General features: G+C 51.1%; 1 protein-coding gene across 2 annotated transcripts in view; it reads right to left on the bottom strand.

Annotated features, from left to right (window-relative positions):
- CEP350 (centrosomal protein 350) overlaps window positions 1–18,406 on the bottom strand; it is a 51,434-nt gene that overhangs the window by 17,746 nt on the left and 15,282 nt on the right. Inside the window, exons 8-15 of one of the 2 annotated variants that reach the window (XM_078865314.1) lie at window positions 17,596–17,688; window positions 13,708–13,934; window positions 11,418–11,759; window positions 10,015–11,120; window positions 5,567–5,769; window positions 3,146–3,317; window positions 2,646–3,017; window positions 1,997–2,119 (exon numbers count right to left, since the gene is read on the bottom strand). In XM_078865314.1, coding sequence (XP_078721440.1) covers window positions 1,997–2,119; window positions 2,646–3,017; window positions 3,146–3,317; window positions 5,567–5,769; window positions 10,015–11,120; window positions 11,418–11,759; window positions 13,708–13,934; window positions 17,596–17,688 — 2,638 coding nt within the window. The remainder of the gene's footprint in view (window positions 1–1,996; window positions 2,120–2,645; window positions 3,018–3,145; window positions 3,318–5,566; window positions 5,770–10,014; window positions 11,121–11,417; window positions 11,760–13,707; window positions 13,935–17,595; window positions 17,689–18,406) is intronic. The other variant, XM_078865315.1, reaches the window with a different exon arrangement.

Below are 18,406 nucleotides of genomic sequence, written 5' to 3'. Positions count from 1 at the left end.
AAATCCCGCATTAAATCACACGCTGCGTTAGTGGCAACGCGTTCCTTTGAGGGGTTAATCGCGAATGTTAAAGAGTGACCCCCGCGGCAAAAAAGCAATGCCGTTAAGGGGGCCGCCCGTTAAACAATGACGCGATCAATCGGGTTAATAACTGCGGAGCGGCGTGAGCGATCCACCGCTGACCACGTGAAAAAAATATATAACATCCGGTGTTGAAGTATCAGGCAGCCAAGAGTGGTAATTCATTCACAAATTGTAAAAAAAAAAAAACTCATAGTCAGTGCAATTCAATTTAGTGAGCGACGGCGCTTTATACAATAAGATCATGTACGCACGCGCCAGCAGTCCAGCGAGCGCCGTTCGCTACTCTCACAGAGGCGGGGCCCGCTAAAAGATTTGATTTTAATGCCAGGGGGTATTGAAATGCGTCGCGTGGTGATATCTTTCCTGACGTTGCAGCGGAGATGTTCTAATAAAAAGTGAAATATCAGCACAAATGACCTCGGCGTGGCAGTAAGTACGTGCGTGCGTACAAAAATATATTAATAACGGTCATTGGACCTTTGTCCGCTGCTACGCGCGTCTTCCAAAAACATACACGCAGCTGGCTAAAGAGTAAAAAAACAATAGAACGCTGGCACACTCTGTCACACCATGCGGCAACGCAGAGGGTAAAAGTAGAATTAAGACACATCGCAAATGTGTGCGCAGGTTTTAACTGGGAAACAAAACTCGCTCCAGTCGAGTAAAGTCGTACCACAATCGGGCTGGATCCAAACACCGCGTTGGTACGCACGCAGGCAGGCAGGCAGGCAGACAAAGAATGCTCACGCCCCGCGTGCCCCGCGTGTCGTTACAAGTTGCCGGGTGATTTCAGAATAAAAAGAAAATGCAGAAGCAGCAACACCAAACAATGACCGCAGATCTATTGATCGACGACCAACTCTCGCATCGCTCCTAATGGACCTCGAGCCTCTGCAGCCATCTGTCATCCCAAAGCAAGGCTGCGGTGTGCACAGTAACGTTACCTTCATCTTTTCACAGATGCTCTTCAGATCATAAAAAAATAATATCACGGCAAACCTTCAAAGTGGCAAATTACTCTGGCAGAAGCCTAACAGCGATGATGATGCCATTAAAAATACGCAACTTGGCTTTCAGGCTACCGATGGTCACATTACAGGCCAAGGCCGACCAGCTGATCGGATAACGCAACTGCCAGCCCACTTGCGCCACTCAGCCGCCACGATGTGGGCTGACGCTACCCCACCTGCCGGAGGAACTGACGGTGCACGCACCTTAAGACAGACAAATCTTCTTGTAAAAATAAGAACGTTTCCACGAACGGGTTCGCTAGTGGCCAATATTCCTCCTCTATACGTCCGGCTTCCCCAACGGTCAGGGAAAGCTGTGAACTGCTGCTGTTGGCGTCTAAAATACCCCACTTATAAATAGTTGCAGAGAAAGGTAATACTCGGTGTCCACTTCCTTATGGAAGCGGTACTGTACATGGCCACGTATATGCATAAAAATCAACGGAGGCCGGGTGGCTCAGAGAGGTCAGAGAGGACTGAGCCGGCACTACTGAGATCATGAGCTTGAATCTGGGTTTAAACCTCCTGTGATCCAGTGGGCTCGGAAGGGTAGTGGGGTTCAAGTGTATTTTGTTGAAACTGGGTGAGGATCGTGAAGATTTGAAGTATCAGCCCGGTCACCGATGACTGCACACAAAAAACCATCGTATCATAATTGTGTGGTTTTTCACTTAATATGCATGCAAACGCGAAAAAAAAACTCATCACTTCGTCATTATCAACGTCCATCAACACGTAGATGTGCGACTGGCTGACATTTCTAGAAATGGCCCTTTATCAGAGCGTAAAAGGAGAAGGTTGCAGAGAGAGAAAGCGTCACATCCGCGTGTGGCGAGAGATTCGGTAGGGCCCGTCTCTGCTCGCGGTTGGTGATGGTGATGGGGGAGTTGCTGGCGCTGTACCTTTGCAGCTGCATGTGGATGTACTGCCCCAGTTTGGGCTGTAGTTTAGGGAAACAGAGCGCAAGGGCTGCCCAGTGGTAAGCGGTGAAGACGGAAAAGAAACAGTGCACGGGCGAGCAGAGGCTACGGAAGAGGACGGGAAGGAGGAGGGAGGAGGAGGAAGAGGAGGAAAAAGAAGAGAAGGATCAGGAACACAAGGACACAAACGCAAGAGGGGGAAAACAACAAATACGGGGAAAAACTTAGCTTACTGGGCAAAACGACTCGCAAAACGGAATGCAGCAGAAACAATTCATGTTTTGCGAGTATTCTAGAGAGAAATGCCGGCCTAAGATAACGCACAAAGGGATTGCGCAGGATACTGGTGAAAACAATGAAGATGAGAGTGACGGTGATAAAAATTATGACGATGGTGAAAATGATGAGGATAACGATAGTGATGTGAGAATGCTGAAGATAATAATTACAATTCCCGTGACGACGAGAGTGACAATGATGATGATGACGATGGTGACAGTGATGACGATGATGCTGACAATCGCAACAACAAAGACAACTATAACACGATCGACAATTCTGCACCAGCGTCAACACTGCCGCTCCCACAGTCCAACAAGACGACCGTCCCACCAATGGCCACGGGCCTCACCTCTCGTCGAGTCGGCCCTGGAACTTCTTCAGCTTGTCCAGGATGCTGCTGCTGCTACAGCGGCTGCTGCTGTCACTGTCGCTGCCCGGTGTCCGCGCCCTCTGCTCCGAACCCTTCTTGCCGGCGCCCTTCCCACCGGCGGACGGGCTTGCTGGCGCAGCGGCGGCAGCCTCTGGCGCCGGGACGCCAGCGAGCCTCGTGGCCCCGTGCCGCCGTGGGCTGCGGAACTCCTCCAGTGTCATGGGCACGGAAGGCGTCGGGCTGCGAGGGGCAGCGGCATACGTGGTGGTGGTGGCGACACCTGGCGCGGCATCGCGGGGTGGAGTGCCAGGCGGCGGTGCTGCAGGGCTGCTGCTGGCGCCCACGTCCACGCTGAAGCGCAGACGCAGACAAGAGAGCCGAGTTAAACGTACAACTCGACAAATGCAAACACACTTGTGGTGCTGTCGCGGTGTCAATTTAAACAAAATGGTCTTCGTTCAGAGCCGTCATCCACTCACCCGCTGGGCCGCTCCTCTGCGCGCAGCCTCCGCAGGAACTCGGAGTCCCGGTGCCGGCGCTCGTCCAACAGATCCGTGACGGCTGCCCCAGGCTCGTGGGGGTCTGCCGCGCCGGTGGGGGTCTCATGCGACTCGGCGGATCCGGTGAGAACCGTGGTGTAGGTGATGCCGTCTGCCCAGAAGAACAGCCCCACGGTTTCAACAACAACACGTTTCAGTTCGTGAGCAAGATCCGGGACAAACCACACGAGTGAAAAAAAAAACTACGGCCACGAACATCAAACCGTGCAACACAGAGGACATCGTACTGCCCCCAAAAAGAAATTTGAAAGCAGTGGGGGAGGTGAGTGAGTGGGTGATGAGTGTATCTGCAATTCACCAACTGTCAGCAACAAAGCAATTGAATGGCTAAATCAGACAGAACAATATCTGAGATTGCTCTTCACTGACCGTACGAAATCATTCACGAACAATCGTCTAAGCCCATGACCTAATCGCCCAGAATTCTCCGACGGTTGTCAGACCTCGGATGGGTGACCACTGTGAATAAAACAAAGTGTTGTTGTAGCGGCTATGTTGTGAGCGGAGGGGGTATTTAATCAAAATCCGTTGTTCTACTCTACTAGGTTCCAACATTTTCGCTGCCTGTCTTCTTCAACTGGCACTGACCAGTGTCAAAGGAGCAGCATGACCCGCACTCCGTCCATGTGAGGGTGCGAGGATGAGAGGCCGTGTGTGAGTGTCAGCTGACGTGCTTACAGGGCGAATACGTTTCATTCTGGCACTTCCACATTTATAGGACAAAAATCCCCCATATAGCCTGTAACAGACTGTTGGGGCAAGTGCTGTTAGTGAGCACCTATGAAGGTCAGGACGGCACACGAGAGGGTGGGTGGCCAACACCACGCCTGGCCGCCTTTGTCATCCCAGTGGCAGTGTTTACACACCGCACCAGGTACTCATTTGAGGGCGAGTCGACCTAGGGGAGGCCTAGGACCAATTCAGATAATCGTCACCGATGTTGGCCGGGCCGGGAATCGAACTCAGGTTCACCGGGTTCGTAGCGCAGCCCGCTAACTGCTACACTAACGCTCCCCACCGCGCACACACAACAACAAATGCACCTCAATCAAACGCCCATATTTGTGCATTAAACGCATATTTAGCAACGCAAATTTGTTTCAAGCGCTCGCCCAGAGATAAAAACTGATTACATTACCTGGGTCGTTTGCCAAGTAATTTATTCCCTAACGAGCTGGTGGCATCAGCTCCCTAGCTATGTAAATTTTACTTTAATTATGTTGTTCTTCCGAGCCTTACACAATAAAAAGGACCCATACTTCATGAATTCCACATGTAATTACCGCCGGCCAACTAAAAAAAAACTTGAGAAAGCATTTGCGACGAGTGCGAATGGCCATAAATCTGGCGGTGGCTATTTAAAAGTAGGCGCGAAACTATAAATTTCGCTAGAGGGAGACGCACTGTATGTGCAGGACTCGCCATGTGCTGTATTTTGCACGAAAAAAAACACGTCCTAATCATCACCATTACACAAATCATCAATGGGCGGTGGTGTGCGCGCGCTCGTTTTAGCGGTCGATTATTCGTACGCGCATTGCGCTACGAACCCGCCGACCTCAGTTGGATTATCGCTAATGGCCAGTGACGAATTATCTGAACCTGTTCTGTGCCTCCACGAGGTCGACTCAGCCTTAAATGCAAAGCTGGTGCGGTGTGTAAACATTCGCACGAGAGAGACAAAGGCGGCTTGGCAAGGTGTTGGCCACGATTGTGTGCTGTGCCGGCCTTCACAGGTGTTCGCTAGCACACACTTGCCCCAACTCTCTGTTAAATCTTTGGCTTTTATTTGAATTAGTCGTGGATCGCTGCACCGTTTCATCGATTAAAATAGATTTTGAGCAAGCAAAAACATGCATCGAATTCCATAGCTTAGAATCAATGTTTCTTTGTTGTTTTTAGAATCGGTGTACGTTGTATGCAATGGGTTCACTTCACCGGGAAATCCACTCGAGGCGCTACCATCAACTGCAATGTAAAAAAAAAGATTCTAGAAACGGCGACCGTGAATCCTGACAAATCGTGGTATCGCCAGACCACTTCATACGTTTTGAAACTCCAATACAGAAAGCAGCACCACATCACGTCATATCACGTAAGTGCTGAAGGGTCTTCGCCATATTTAGACATCGGAGTTGTCAGAAGCAGCTCTGCGATATCCTTGTGCGTGGGGGCCGAGTGACGTTAATCGCATCCCAATGTGGGCTTTTCCCTTTCTCTTCGACAGGCACGATTGGCAAAGTGTGGCATGAACGCGGAGACTAATTCGGTGCGTCGTGTACGCAATTATATGACGGGAAGAAATTAAATGTAATCGAGCGTACGCGCGTGCACACTCACCGTCGGCACCGTCCCTCGATCCGTTTGACAGGGACTTGTGTGACGACGACGAGGCTGGGGACAGCGACGAGAGCGACGTCGTTGTCGCGCAAGGCGACCGCCGCCCGGACGTCGGAGATGCCAGACTCACGCCGGCCTCAATATCGTGCGACCTCCGCTCGCCGGGGGTCGCGAGGTCGGTGGGTCGTAGCCGGTGCTCCTTCCTGCGTGGAAAATTAGGGGGTTAGGAGGTAGTGGGGGATGAGAAAGCGTCTCATCGCTGGTTGTTGGTCGTCGTCGTTAAAAACGCCGTCGCGACACGGTGAGCGAGATCCCGACATGCGACCTCTGCCCCACGCGGTCACAAGGTCGTGAAAAAGTTAACGTTGTGGGGACACATAGCTACGTTGAATAGTGAGATTCTGGAGATGGTAACTCACGATAGAGAATATACATAAAAACACATTGGATTTTATTCAGAGCTAATAATTTCACATCACGCAGGAGGTCAGACCGTCTCTCAGATGAAGAGGAAGTTCAAGACGTCACATACTGGAAGAAGTCAACTCTGCCCTTTACAAACGACGATGTGGGAGGTGGGGGGGGGGATGAGAAAGCTTCGGCAATCGCCGTCCATAAAAGGCGGCCCCTGATTTTGCGCGCAAGAAGGGAACGCGCACGCACGCCCTTTGAACCATGAACATTGCAATTTTTTTTTTCAAGTTTAAGTTAAAGTGGGAGGGGGGTGGGGGGGTTGCGCAGTGGCGTTGTCGCCGTTGCGAGACGTGATTTAATAGTGAGGCTAAATCAGACGCAGCCACAAAGGACAGGGGCTTTTAAACACCAGGAGGCACTGTACACCCAGTGACGGATCCATTACTGGGTTAGGGAAGGAAAAAAACGGGAGCTAAAAGCCGGCGCGCTGCTCGAAAGAGCTACAGTTTTCATTGACGGGGACGATGACCCATCTATTTTTTTCTGCTCTGCCCCTTTTGAAACGTCTCGGTGGCACTCACGAAGATGGACCTGCTCAGTTCGTTTTGAAAAATAGCGAGGCCGACCGACGCTACACCAACCACCCCCCTTTGCCGGCGGGTGGCGGGGGGGGGGTTGGTGGGGGGTTGGTGGGGGGTTGGTGGGGGGGTCGGCAGGACGACAATAAAACGGACCCAACAACACGAGGAATTTTCGCCGGCGTATGATTTTCGGAGAAGAATCTCGGCGGCACGACGACGTGTTTGCCGGTACAAATAAAAATAAATTAGCTCTCCGCTCTGAAAATCCCTGCCCATTCCACACGGGAACAAAACAAAAAAGCAAAGATTTTTTTCATACGCATTCCATCTAAGGTTGAAAGCTTGAATGCACTAAGCTCCATTAGCGCGTCTGTCTGTGACGTGGCGTCACGATAACTCTCGTAAAGGTGATCCAATGTGAACACTCGATGGTAAAACCTAGGACTAAAAGCAATAGCCTTGGCGGCCAAGGCGATGAAGTCATTATGCGCAACGTCATCTCGCAACAGTGCCCATCGCACGCCACGTGACAATCATCGTACGGTGCGAAAGAGGTTCAACAGGCATACATCTCGTTACACTGCTTGAAAGTATCACTACTATCATGAATGAAATACCTCCGCACGCTGCGCAGCGTTCGAGAATGCATGCAATCGCACGATTTCTCTTCCTTGTTTGCTACGTCCATGCCTCCAGAAACCACTTAAAACTGGCCGAGCAATTCTAAAAAGAGCCATTGCCAGATTGTAAACACTAACGGGGGGAGGTGGGGGGGTGTGGAGAGGGCACGGCGATCGCTTCAACTTCCTTTTCAAGCTGTCGTGCCTTCGTTTCTGATTAAATGCAGTCGTTTATTCACAGAGGGCCACCATTTGTTGCTATTATTTACCATCCTGGCACTTCGCGTCAAATCAGAGGCCCCCCTTTTAAACGTCTCTCTATCCGCTATCGCCCCTCGCAGTGTTCCGCTCTCAGCCGGACCCTGCGACCAATCCGACCGTTTAGTGGCAGAAAAAAAACACGCCGTCAAGATCGCCGCGTGCCGGAAGGCCAATGAAATCGGCATCAAACACAAAGAGTCAAAAGTGATTTCCTGCTCAAGTGAGTGTTGAGCCATCTTCCGTTTACAGCCCAAAGGCAGTGGTATAAATTATGCATTCTGATGGCAGAGGTGAGTCTTTCCACAGGACAACCACAGTTGACTACCAACCACAAAGAGGTACTTGTTTTATGAACCCTGGAGGAATGATGGGCTGTGTCAACTCCCAACCAAGATATGATTGCAAGCCGCTGAGCCACCTGGAGAAATCTAGATAAAATGTTGTGATTGTGGTCTTGGGTATGGAGACCGAACGGATTTTTTGTATTTTAATTTATTTCTCTGCGATAATTTTTTTCTTGTTATGTTATATTTTTGCTCGTTATTTACATATTCATTTTTTTATTTGCCAAGTAATGGGGATTTGTTTTTGTTTCATCTAAGTATGGAAATTGATAATTGATATGCAATTGCATAAATGACGCCATATAAAATGAAATTATTAAAATTAATATTAAGTGCCTGTCATTTCCCTTGCCTTATGAAAAAACAATGTCATTTATGCAGGAAAGCGTCACCGAACCTCAAGACTGCTTTTCAGGAAGCTCCTGCTACATTTGGATGTTTGCGCAATACCATTCGTGGGAATGTGGCTTCCCGTTGTGAGAGGAAACGGGATCCCTTAGAACACGCACCAGGCACACATACGAGGCGGTGACACTCAGAAAGCTCCGCACAGATGGATTCAAGAACCCACTTCGCAGTCTCGCATCTAAGTATGGACTTGTCTCCATCCTGCTTCGTTTACAATGACATCGGGGCATGTAGTCAGGGTGATTTGGTCAGAGGCAATTATAGATTGTTATAAGAATATAAGAGGCTGACATTCCATCAACAGCCATTGCCCAGCTGTAAACAGCATCCATACTTCTCATTCAGCACTTGCAGAGAACAAACGCATGCTGGAAAGCGTCACAATCCATGACAACGCAGCATGATCTTTCCCCGACTTGTTATTTTCATTCAAGGGCTATTACACTGACATCTACGGTAGCGTAATGGGCAAAGCTGTGTCAATAGAAAATATGAGAAACAATATGAGACTGTTAAAACGGGCCACAACACAACGTCCTCTGTTTGTTTTCCTCTCCCTGTGACTGGCCGCATCATTCTCCTTCTGAAAAAAATATGGCCACTGCGAGATGAAGTTCAATTGAAATGCCATTATAAAACTCCCCTTTCTTTGCAAGGCCTCTCACAGAGATCCAGAGATTTACAAGTTCCCATTGAGAGACCCAGACTCACATGTGGATCTATGGCTGACCGCTTCTCTCCATAAAATAAATACACCCACTGTTTTTGTACCGTGTCTTGAGACACGGTCACATTTAGATGCCGCCATGTAAAATCCACATTGGAATGTAATGTCGCCCGACTCAGAAGCGTGACAATTCAAGCGAATTTCTGCGTAGAGGGCGAACAGTTTCGCGTCTGGCTTCAACTCTGCTGAGCGTCGCATTATTCTGCCTTGCGAGGGGCAGGAAGCGCGGAGGTCATATCTGGCCGAAGCGGTGCAGGAAATGGATTATTGTGAGCTGGGTGTTGCCTTCCTGCAAGCTAACCGTGCCCTCTAGTGGCCTCCCAAACGACGCACACACGAGCGATCGAGCAAGTGAGCAATCGGGCAGCGAGGTCAAATGCAGTGTTAAAATAAATGACGACTAAATCACCCTTAATGCGCCCGCCCCCCCCCCCATCTCGGCGGATGTCAGAAGCTAAGTGGGGTTTAGCCAGGTTAGTGCTTGGATGGGTGACCCTGCACCAGGGCTTGACACACGTTGCAGGCTTCAGTGCTGCAGGGAGTTGAGTGTCGCCCCACCGGGTCGGCGTGATGGCTTTTCTCCGGTTTCCTCCCATGTGAAAAAAAAATGAAATCCAGCCAAACATCCAAATGTATTCTTGAGACTCGATGAGACTTTTCTGGGTGATAAATATAAATGCAAGAAATAGGCAGTAAACGATTCCCCATCCCAATAAAGTAAATTAAATGTTATGGATCAGGGTGATTTGATAAAAAAATCTATAATTTTTTCTGTCTCGTGTGTACCCTCCGTCTCGTACGTTTTTTTCCGTTTTCGACATTCTCATTGGTACTGTCCGTCTATGTTCCGCCTCCTCTGTACCGTCCAGCTATGTTCCGTCCTATTTATTTGGATGCATGGAACGCGAGCAGACGATCCGACTGCAATCAACAAATCAAACAACCGCAGCAGCCGTCCCCAAAGCGGCCCTCGCGAGGCAACGCGTAAAACAAAATGGACGGCAAAGGGAAGGGTGCTCTCCCTCCGACACAAACCGTGGGAAAGGGTCCGCGGCTCAACGTACGCACGGAGCACTAAAGGGAAGACACTCACTTGGGTGCTGCGCCTTCTGCGCTGTGCATCTGGCCCACGAGCCGCTCCGTTTTTTTCGGCGCTGGCGTCGCGTGTCGGGCCGCTGCCACCGCCGCCTCCTCGTCCCGCCGCATCGCGCCAGTGGAGGCGTCGCCGCCGACCGGCGGCTCCTCTGCGGGTGCCGGCGATGTCGACTCGCTCGGCGAAAACTTGTGCGGCGAGAGACTTTGCGGCGAGAGCTTCCGCTTCTGCAACCGCAGCTTCTCGACGGACCTACCGACGGCGTCGAGGGCGTGCAGGTACGAGTCTTCCCGCGGGGAACGCTCGGCGGCGTCCGCCTCGTTCCTTCCCGAGCCCCGCGGCGGCGCCGGCGACACCCGCTCCTCCCACGCCGATTTCCGCGAGCCCGAACCTTTGCCGAGGATCCTCTCCAGCTTCCGCATCAACTCGTTTTCTCCCCGCGAGGTCTCGTACTCGGGCCCGGGATCGTAGTTCGTTCTGGAGTCGTAATTCTTCGGCGGGCGGTAGGAGTGCCCGTCGCGCCGACCGGCGCCGTGGCAAAACTCGTCGGGTGCCTCGGCGTCGCCACGCCGGTGGCTGCCGCCGCCGCTCTCGCCGCTCCTGCCTCCGCCACCGCCGGCCACCACGGTCCGTGCCAGCGTCTGGGCCTCCTCCTCGAGCCGGCTCGCCAGTCGGGCCGCCGTCACCTTGAGCGTCTCGATGCGATCCACCTTCCTCCTCCTTCGAGCGGCGTCGTCGTCGTCGTGCGCGACGTGGTGGCGTGCCGTCGAATCGAATGCGCGCCGTACGCGGGACGGAAGGCCCAGGAAGAAATCCGAGTCGGGGCTCGACGCCCCCACGAGGCTGGGCGGGGACGGGTTGTCCAGTCTCGATCCGCAGCTGCAGGAAGGATGCTCCGCCGGATCGGACGACCTCCAGCCGTACGGCTGAGGAGGGAGTTCCTGGTCGCGGTAGTCCGGCGACGAGGTGAGGGCGCTCGCGGTGGTGATACCCGTTACCTGGCCATTGTTCAGGAAGTTGACAGCATTCGCTGAGCCGGGGAAGCGGAATCCCCAGTTCTCCTTGTTAGACTCGACGGGCGGTTGAGCCAACTTACGGTACTGGGTCTAGGGTAGGAGAAGACAAAAGGACAAACGTGAGGGTTAGGAGGTGGCCAAGCCAATTGTGCACAGAGAACATACGTAACCAAGAGGGACAATGTTGAAAAGTGAGACAGGGCAGAAGAAGGGATGATGGCTGCCAATGGAGACTAACGATGGAGTGGCAGCCAATAGTGCGTCCAAGAGGACATTCACCATACTAAAGGGCTGCTGATGATCATCATGATACTGCTGATGATGCTATTGCTTCCGCTGCTGCCAATGCTACCACGACGGCCATTCCGACAAGGCCAAATAAGTCACCTGCGTGACCCCTGTCCGTCCCAGCATCTCGAGGCAGTGACGATCCTCATCCCAGAAACCGCCACCGCCGCCACCACCGTCCACCCCCCACTGCTGCCCCGAGGAGGCGTGGTGGTGGTGCGGCGCGTGCAGATGTGCCGGCTCCCCTCGCTGTTCCGGCGCCCGCCGCAACACGCGCCTCTCCTCCGCGCGCCGCTTGTGCCGGTCCAGCAGCTGCCGCCCGTCGGCACCCCGTGGCACCGTGGCATCGGTGTAACCGGCGGTAGGGGTCCACCCGGCGTCGCGAGCCTCCTGTGCGCCGTCCCGATCGAGCCGTCTCGACAGCGCGCCCTTGGTTGTCCGCTGTAATAAGCCACGTCAGCGCTCAGATCAGTGCCGGTCAAATGACCCTGGAAATATTTCTGGATTAATACTGGTAGGAGCCTCCTGGTTACAGCAGCCCACAGGGGATTATTGTGTCCGTCTGTCCTGCGTCCAAAAATGGGAGGGGTGGGGCTGGGTGGGGAGGGGCTGGGTGGAGAGGGTGGGGAGGGGCTGGGTGGGGAGGGGCTGGGTGGGGAAGGTGGGGCTGGGTGGGGCTGGGTGGGGGGTGGGAGGGGTGGGGCTGGTTGGGGAGGGGCTGGTCACCCCGTGGTGCCCTTATAAAACTCAACGTTTAACCTACTCACGCCGGCTTGTGCCCGCCCTCACAGTCGGGCATATTTGCGGAATACACCACGCCGCCGTTGACCCTGGCCATTGACCGAGCAACCCAACGTTCCTACCAGCTCCCTCCGCAGGAATGTGTTTTATTTTGTGTTTGCCTAATTGAATGGATGCTTGTTTTTTTGTAATTGGCAACAGGAGGGGAAACAATAAACTTGCTAAACTTGAAAAACCAGTTTAATCACCAGTGGATGAAACCAGAATTCAAACGCAGAATCTGAAGAGGCGCAGGCTAATGCTCTCACTCCTCCTGAGACATCCGGCCACCTCTTTGCTGTACAATATATAATATCAACACAATAGTAATTCGCACGTCCTTTGGTAATCCAATCCACTGCTGGATTAAGGCTCCCCAACACCAATATCAGTCATGGGTGTTGTATGGATGTATGTTGAATTTCTTTCACACCGTACATAACGGTTGGACACGCTGGCCAGCATGGGTCGGTGAAGGAAATAAAGTAATCGCACCGGGACCGCATCAAATATCACTCATCACTGATGTTAGCCTTGGCGGTGATTCAAACTCAAGTCACAACGGGTTCATGGCAGTGTGGATCAGCACAGCCCCTTTGACCCCCCAGTAATTACAGCGAAGAGGAAAAACAACGATTATATTCCAAACTTAACGGAGAACATGCAGTCATCATGACCCACGTGACAAGGCGCGCGGAAAAACACCCCTTGTGATCTCTCGCAGCGGTTTTCGGGAAGAGAGGAACGTTTTGAGTTTTATATTGTTTTGCACAAGAAAATCCTCGTCGCGATTAACGCGGTTGTACGACCCCCGTGACAAAAGCACGCCGCTCAATCTCGTGATAATGCCTGAGCTCTTGGCACCGAGCCCCACGGTTCTCTCCGAATGTTCTTTCAATTTGCATGAAGAACTCAATGTAATGTGATACAACAGGCATGTACACACACACACGCCGGTGTAAGCATGCACTACACAGGCACGCGGACATGCTTGGAAGCACACGGATGTCTTCATACACAGACAAATCCACACTCATAAACATAGACAAAGACAAATATTCCCCGTTTGGCCGCAAGTGTTGTTAACAAGCACTCACACACACACACGCTGATATTATCTTCTGTTCTACAACATCAAGTGTGACCAAACTACTAAATGACGGCATGCTGCTCAGCATGCCGTGTCAGTCATGGGGCTTGTTTGATCAGAGTTCACCACGCGGCGCAGTGCGAGCTGGCGAATGGGGTGGAAGGCCAGGACCAGTGCTGATACCAACTCGCCACCAATGTCATCCGTGGCTGTAAATCAAACCCTGGGTCACCAAATTTATAGTGCAGTGTGCCAACCACGATGCCACCCCCAACCCTGCTCAGGAGTGGTAACACAAAAAAAAATAGAGCAACCAACAACGAACCTCTTACCACCCACTCATGTACTCACCATCTCTCCGCTCTTACCTTACGTTTACAGACGACACAATGTGTTTGAATGTATATTGTTATATTTGTTTGCATCTTTCTCCGACTGTGCCCTTGGAGCGTGCCGTGCATTCTAACGTTGAACAAAATATTGCTTTGGAAAACATTTAAACAACTGAGCGTCAGTTACCGTCCGCGTGGCGGTGGGGGCTGTGGCGGGGATGGCAGCAACAGGATGCTTTTCGAATGCCCCGATGCAAGCGTCCAGCTGCAGATCGTCGAGGATGCCCTGCACCTCCTCCGATAGGAGCTGCACACTCAGCTCCGCAGCCCTGATGGGGTCACCGGCGTCGCCGGGGTGGCCGACCCCGCCGACCTCGCGTGTACGGTCGGTCGCTGCCCACGCCGGACGGGGTCCTGGTCCGAGTCAGGAACGTCGGGTGCGGGAGAGAGCGGGTCACACAAGCAGAGAGAAATGGAGCTGTGGCACTTCATCGAGGATTGTGTCACTGTGTGAAACTCGGGCATAAGTCGATCACCTTGCCGACTCCCCTTCTTATATCTATTGCATTACTTTCTTGACATGATCTAAATGTGGTCATCCCATTTTTGTAAATGGTTATTCTCATTATCATTTTCTAAAAACAGAAAGCATCCTGACAGCTTGAATGATTGAAAACATTTCCACATTGACTCATATGTTTTAATCGAAACGTTGGGCGGCAGAACCCCCGAGTAATAACTCGTCGCAGTATTTTTAACGCACTGGGTCAAGGGGCCTAATTTCAGCTGGGTCTGTACGAGGTCAGGGATATGGAAAATGTATCTGCAACGGGAACACCACATCCAGTATAGCTCTCGCTATGCCTGTGGCTACACCTCATGTGCCACCTCCGATCTACCAGCTACACGATATTCAGTGAGAAATTAAGCCAGTGGTCAGACACCTGATCATTCTTTTATTACTACTACCAAGGCTACTGTTTCCAATGAATTTAATTCATTGATTCCGCCACCTGTGTTGAGAACTCGGTCGACCAGACTGACCGTTTTGTCTCATCCACACTGTGTTTGACCACAACAACACAAGCCACAACAACACACACTCACCCCAATCGCTCACTCAACCACTCAACCACCACACTGCAGGTCACAACACTTCTCTTTCTGCTTGTTTCTTCGTGCTGCTCAACTTTGGAATTCCCTCGCCATCGTCTCTATTTCCAAGCTCTTATAACACAGCTCAATTCAAGAAACCCAAATTAAACTACTACAACTTTGCTGTTTTTATACCCGGCAGTGGGACGTTGCGGGCCACTGGGCCTGTGCTCAGCAACTGTTTGGGAAGGAAAAAAAAATCCTCGAACTGGAAGAGCCACTCAACAATCCCTGCACCTGTGCCGTTGACTCAAAACTTCCGTTGTGACCCTAAAACATTAAGCCGGCAACGGCCTGCGTCTCGATCCAGGTCCGCTGGGCGCGATTTACCAACTACGAAAATACCAAAACTCTCAGCCACAGGAAACCCAGGGCAGGGGGAGGGAGGGTGTTGGGGGGGGAGTGCAACGCAGTCGGCCGTCATTCACACAGAAGCCCCCGGGATAATAGAAGTGCACAGCTGCGACAGGTGCTGCGCGCACGGAGAGTTGGCGCCCCGGGAGCGACGTCACAGGCGCAAGAGCGCGCGGTATCATTGTCGCTGCCATCGCCGCCGCCGCATTAACGCAGACAGATGATGGAAAACATTTAAATTGAGTTCCCGTAAAGTGAAACAGTAACGAAAGCGTTGCCAAAACACAAAACCAGTTCTTAAAAAAGCGTACGCAAGAATGCTGTTTTTAATTTATACGTTCTGCAAGGGCATTACTCGAACAGTATTTCCTGCAGATGATAATTGGGGAGGCCTCCATCCATCCAGCAGTGGATTGACCACGGCTGGTAATGCTGTTGATGATAATGAATATATAATTAATATATGCACAGCAGTAAGCATCAAGGTACTTTGAATGTCAAGATGACAGCACTATAATTCGTTCATACATTATGCACATAGCCTTAAATAGGCGTCAGCTGAAAGTGTGAACAACATCAACCAGGCAATTTTCCTTGTACTTAGAACTCATCAGCTATCACACTCGTGTGATGATATAGGTAGGAACGGTACTGTCATCTTGACATGCAAAGTATGCTGAGACTTATTCATACCTGTCAACCCATACGGGTTACCCGTATTCTTGCACAAAAGAAATTGAGTTAAAAAAAATTGGCGTTTCTCGCTTGTGATGGGACTTTGTAGGATGAACTTTGAGATTTTTAAGGGCACGGGGTGACCAATAAGGTCTGAATTGGTCTGTAATAAGGTAAGCACTCATAAGGGGTTCACATGTATGCTTACGATTGTGCTCATGCTGTAGGACTTTTTTGCTGTGGGTTTTTGCTGTCGACAAACCACCTTTTGCATACAAGCAAATTGCATGTTTTTCTGGCTGAAGGCCAGAAAAACATGCAAATTTATGAAGGCCAGAAAAATGTGAGCATAAATATCTGTGTGGAGAGCAAATGGGGAAATAAATTGTTTCAAAAAGGCGGCGTCCTGATCAAAGGAACACAAAGGAATTCCCCTCTCGTCTCGCTCACGCACCGGTGGTGAAAATTCCACATTCTGATGGAACGGTTGAGCTATTCCACAATACATATACCCGCACAGATAACAATCAATTTTCATCATCAAAATATGCATCGAATCGCTGCCCTTTAAAGTATATTGTGAAAAAGCATTATATAATAGTTAAAAGTGGGGGGGGGGGTTGCGGAATTCATAGTTTTACGCGTAACGTGCCTACAGATGTCCAAAGCGTAACATGACCACACATTTGTCAAAAGCAGGGAGCGAACACGCATCCAAGAGGGCCAATATCCATCGCCGGGATGGCAGCAATGAGATCACTTCCTGTGCACGAGCGAAATGGTCGGTGGCAGCGGTGGACTGTGAGGGGTGGTGACGGCGCGGAGGTCTCATCAAGCAGTGGATGGACAATGACTGATAACGACGATGATGACGATTACTTGGGACTGGCGAGAAAGGTTGCTGGCGCCAGGCGCCGGAGTGCATGCAGAGTTAAGGTGGAAGGGAAACTGTGATGGGAGCGGTTGGAGTGGAGGGGGGTGCTGAGGAGCCCAGCTGCCTGTGCACTGCAGAGCCATTTGCTATTTATAGCTGGGGCTGTAGATACCGCGCTTGGCGCGACTCCAAAAGGACACTTTTTTTGCAAACAATTCGTCCGGCGAAGGTCGCCGCCGAGTCTGAGCGGTTAACGAAGATTAACGAGACGATGCGAGTCCATCTGCGTCCGTGCGTGCGCGTTCTATGTTTATGTTGTGTTTATTTCGCGGTGCAAGTGCTCACGTTCACAACCTCTTGTTGCTAATGCTGGGGTGGGTAGTTGACGTTAATACACGCGGGGGGGGGTATTATTTTTTTGCAAGTCAGTTGCTGAGCACAGGACCAAAATGTCAAGCATCCAGCAACAAACAGCACTCGCAATAGATAAGCGTTAATGTGTTTCTTGATTTGAGCACGGATGTTAAAAGGGCTTAGGAAAATAAACAATGGGATTGCAAAGTGCCGCAGTGTGGCGAGTGCATGGGTGAGTGTGGTGAATGAATGTGAGTGAGTGTTGGTGAATGAGTGGGTGAGTGCCTGAATGAGTGTGTGTGTTGTTGTGACCTCCAGTGTGGTGGATGAGACAAAACATTCGGTCTGGTAGACTGAGACCTCGACCAGGATTGGAGATCAAGGAGTGAAGCGACATGTAGGCCACTCACTCTGAATTAATGATTCAGACCAACACACGCCTCCAATCTACGTGAACACACAACCGCCTCTTGCAACTATTTCGCCAAAATATTTCACAGATACTTGACCGATGACAATGCACTGTCAACGACCACGGGCTGTTCGGGGAATTAAAAGGCTTCCAGCGTGCAAACTGCCTTAACGTCTGACCACGAGGCAGTCGTACGGCCAACAAAGCACACAATAGAATGGAATCGGGATGAACAGGAGATGTGCGCGTACCTTGGGTGCCCTGTATGAGGCTAAGGTCTCGCGTTGGAACAGGGCCTCTGGTGGACACTTGACCCACGTTTCCCCTGGCTGGCTGGCCCATGCCTGTGAGATTGAAAAAAATTAGAATTGTGTACATTTGGCATTCGTGCCATTTTCATAGTGCAAGGGCATCAGGAAGGGAGGCACTGTGTTTCACAGACATAGTCTGCAAGCAGTTTCACAGTCGCGAGACGATGTTGTTGCTGTTTGTGTGTAATCCCAACGGAGTGATTTCACAAATTAGAAAAATTTGGACCACGACACCGGCGCATAACGGCCTACTCGGTTTCAAACGACGTCAGGATATGAACCTTATGGCGGGACCCCGGGGTCCCATAAGCACCCGGCTCTCGCATAAACTGCGTTGCGACGTCATATCACGTCTGTTGAAGGCGAACGATACGGCAATCTATTCCTCTCGACGAGCTCTACACGATGCGCTAATCAAAGTTTAGAAGTTTTGTTTCTTCTGCGCATTTGCCCTCTCTGCGCTTGGATGGCATGACAACAGAATGATCCGCACCAGGTGGGTTGCAGCGTTTATGTGCACGGTGGGACGGAGTCGCCAAAGACAAATTAATTAATTACGATTTTGACTTCCATTTATTTGGGACTCCGGGGTTCCACCATAAGGTTCATATCTCCAAAATCCACTGTCAAGCAGACAGGTACAATTTTACAATTAATCCACCCGCAGTATTAACCAGGGTGGCCTGCCATATTCAAACTACGAACTTCTGCTACCGCTGGGCAATCCTAGAGCCCGAAATTTAATTCACGG

The sequence above is a fragment of the Lampetra fluviatilis genome, chromosome 20 (genome assembly GCF_964198595.1).
Source record: "Lampetra fluviatilis chromosome 20, kcLamFluv1.1, whole genome shotgun sequence".
In the NCBI taxonomy this organism is placed as follows: domain Eukaryota; kingdom Metazoa; phylum Chordata; class Hyperoartia; order Petromyzontiformes; family Petromyzontidae; genus Lampetra; species Lampetra fluviatilis.
Note: the sequence above shows the minus strand (reverse complement) of the source record. Positions and strands in the feature narration are given on the sequence as shown.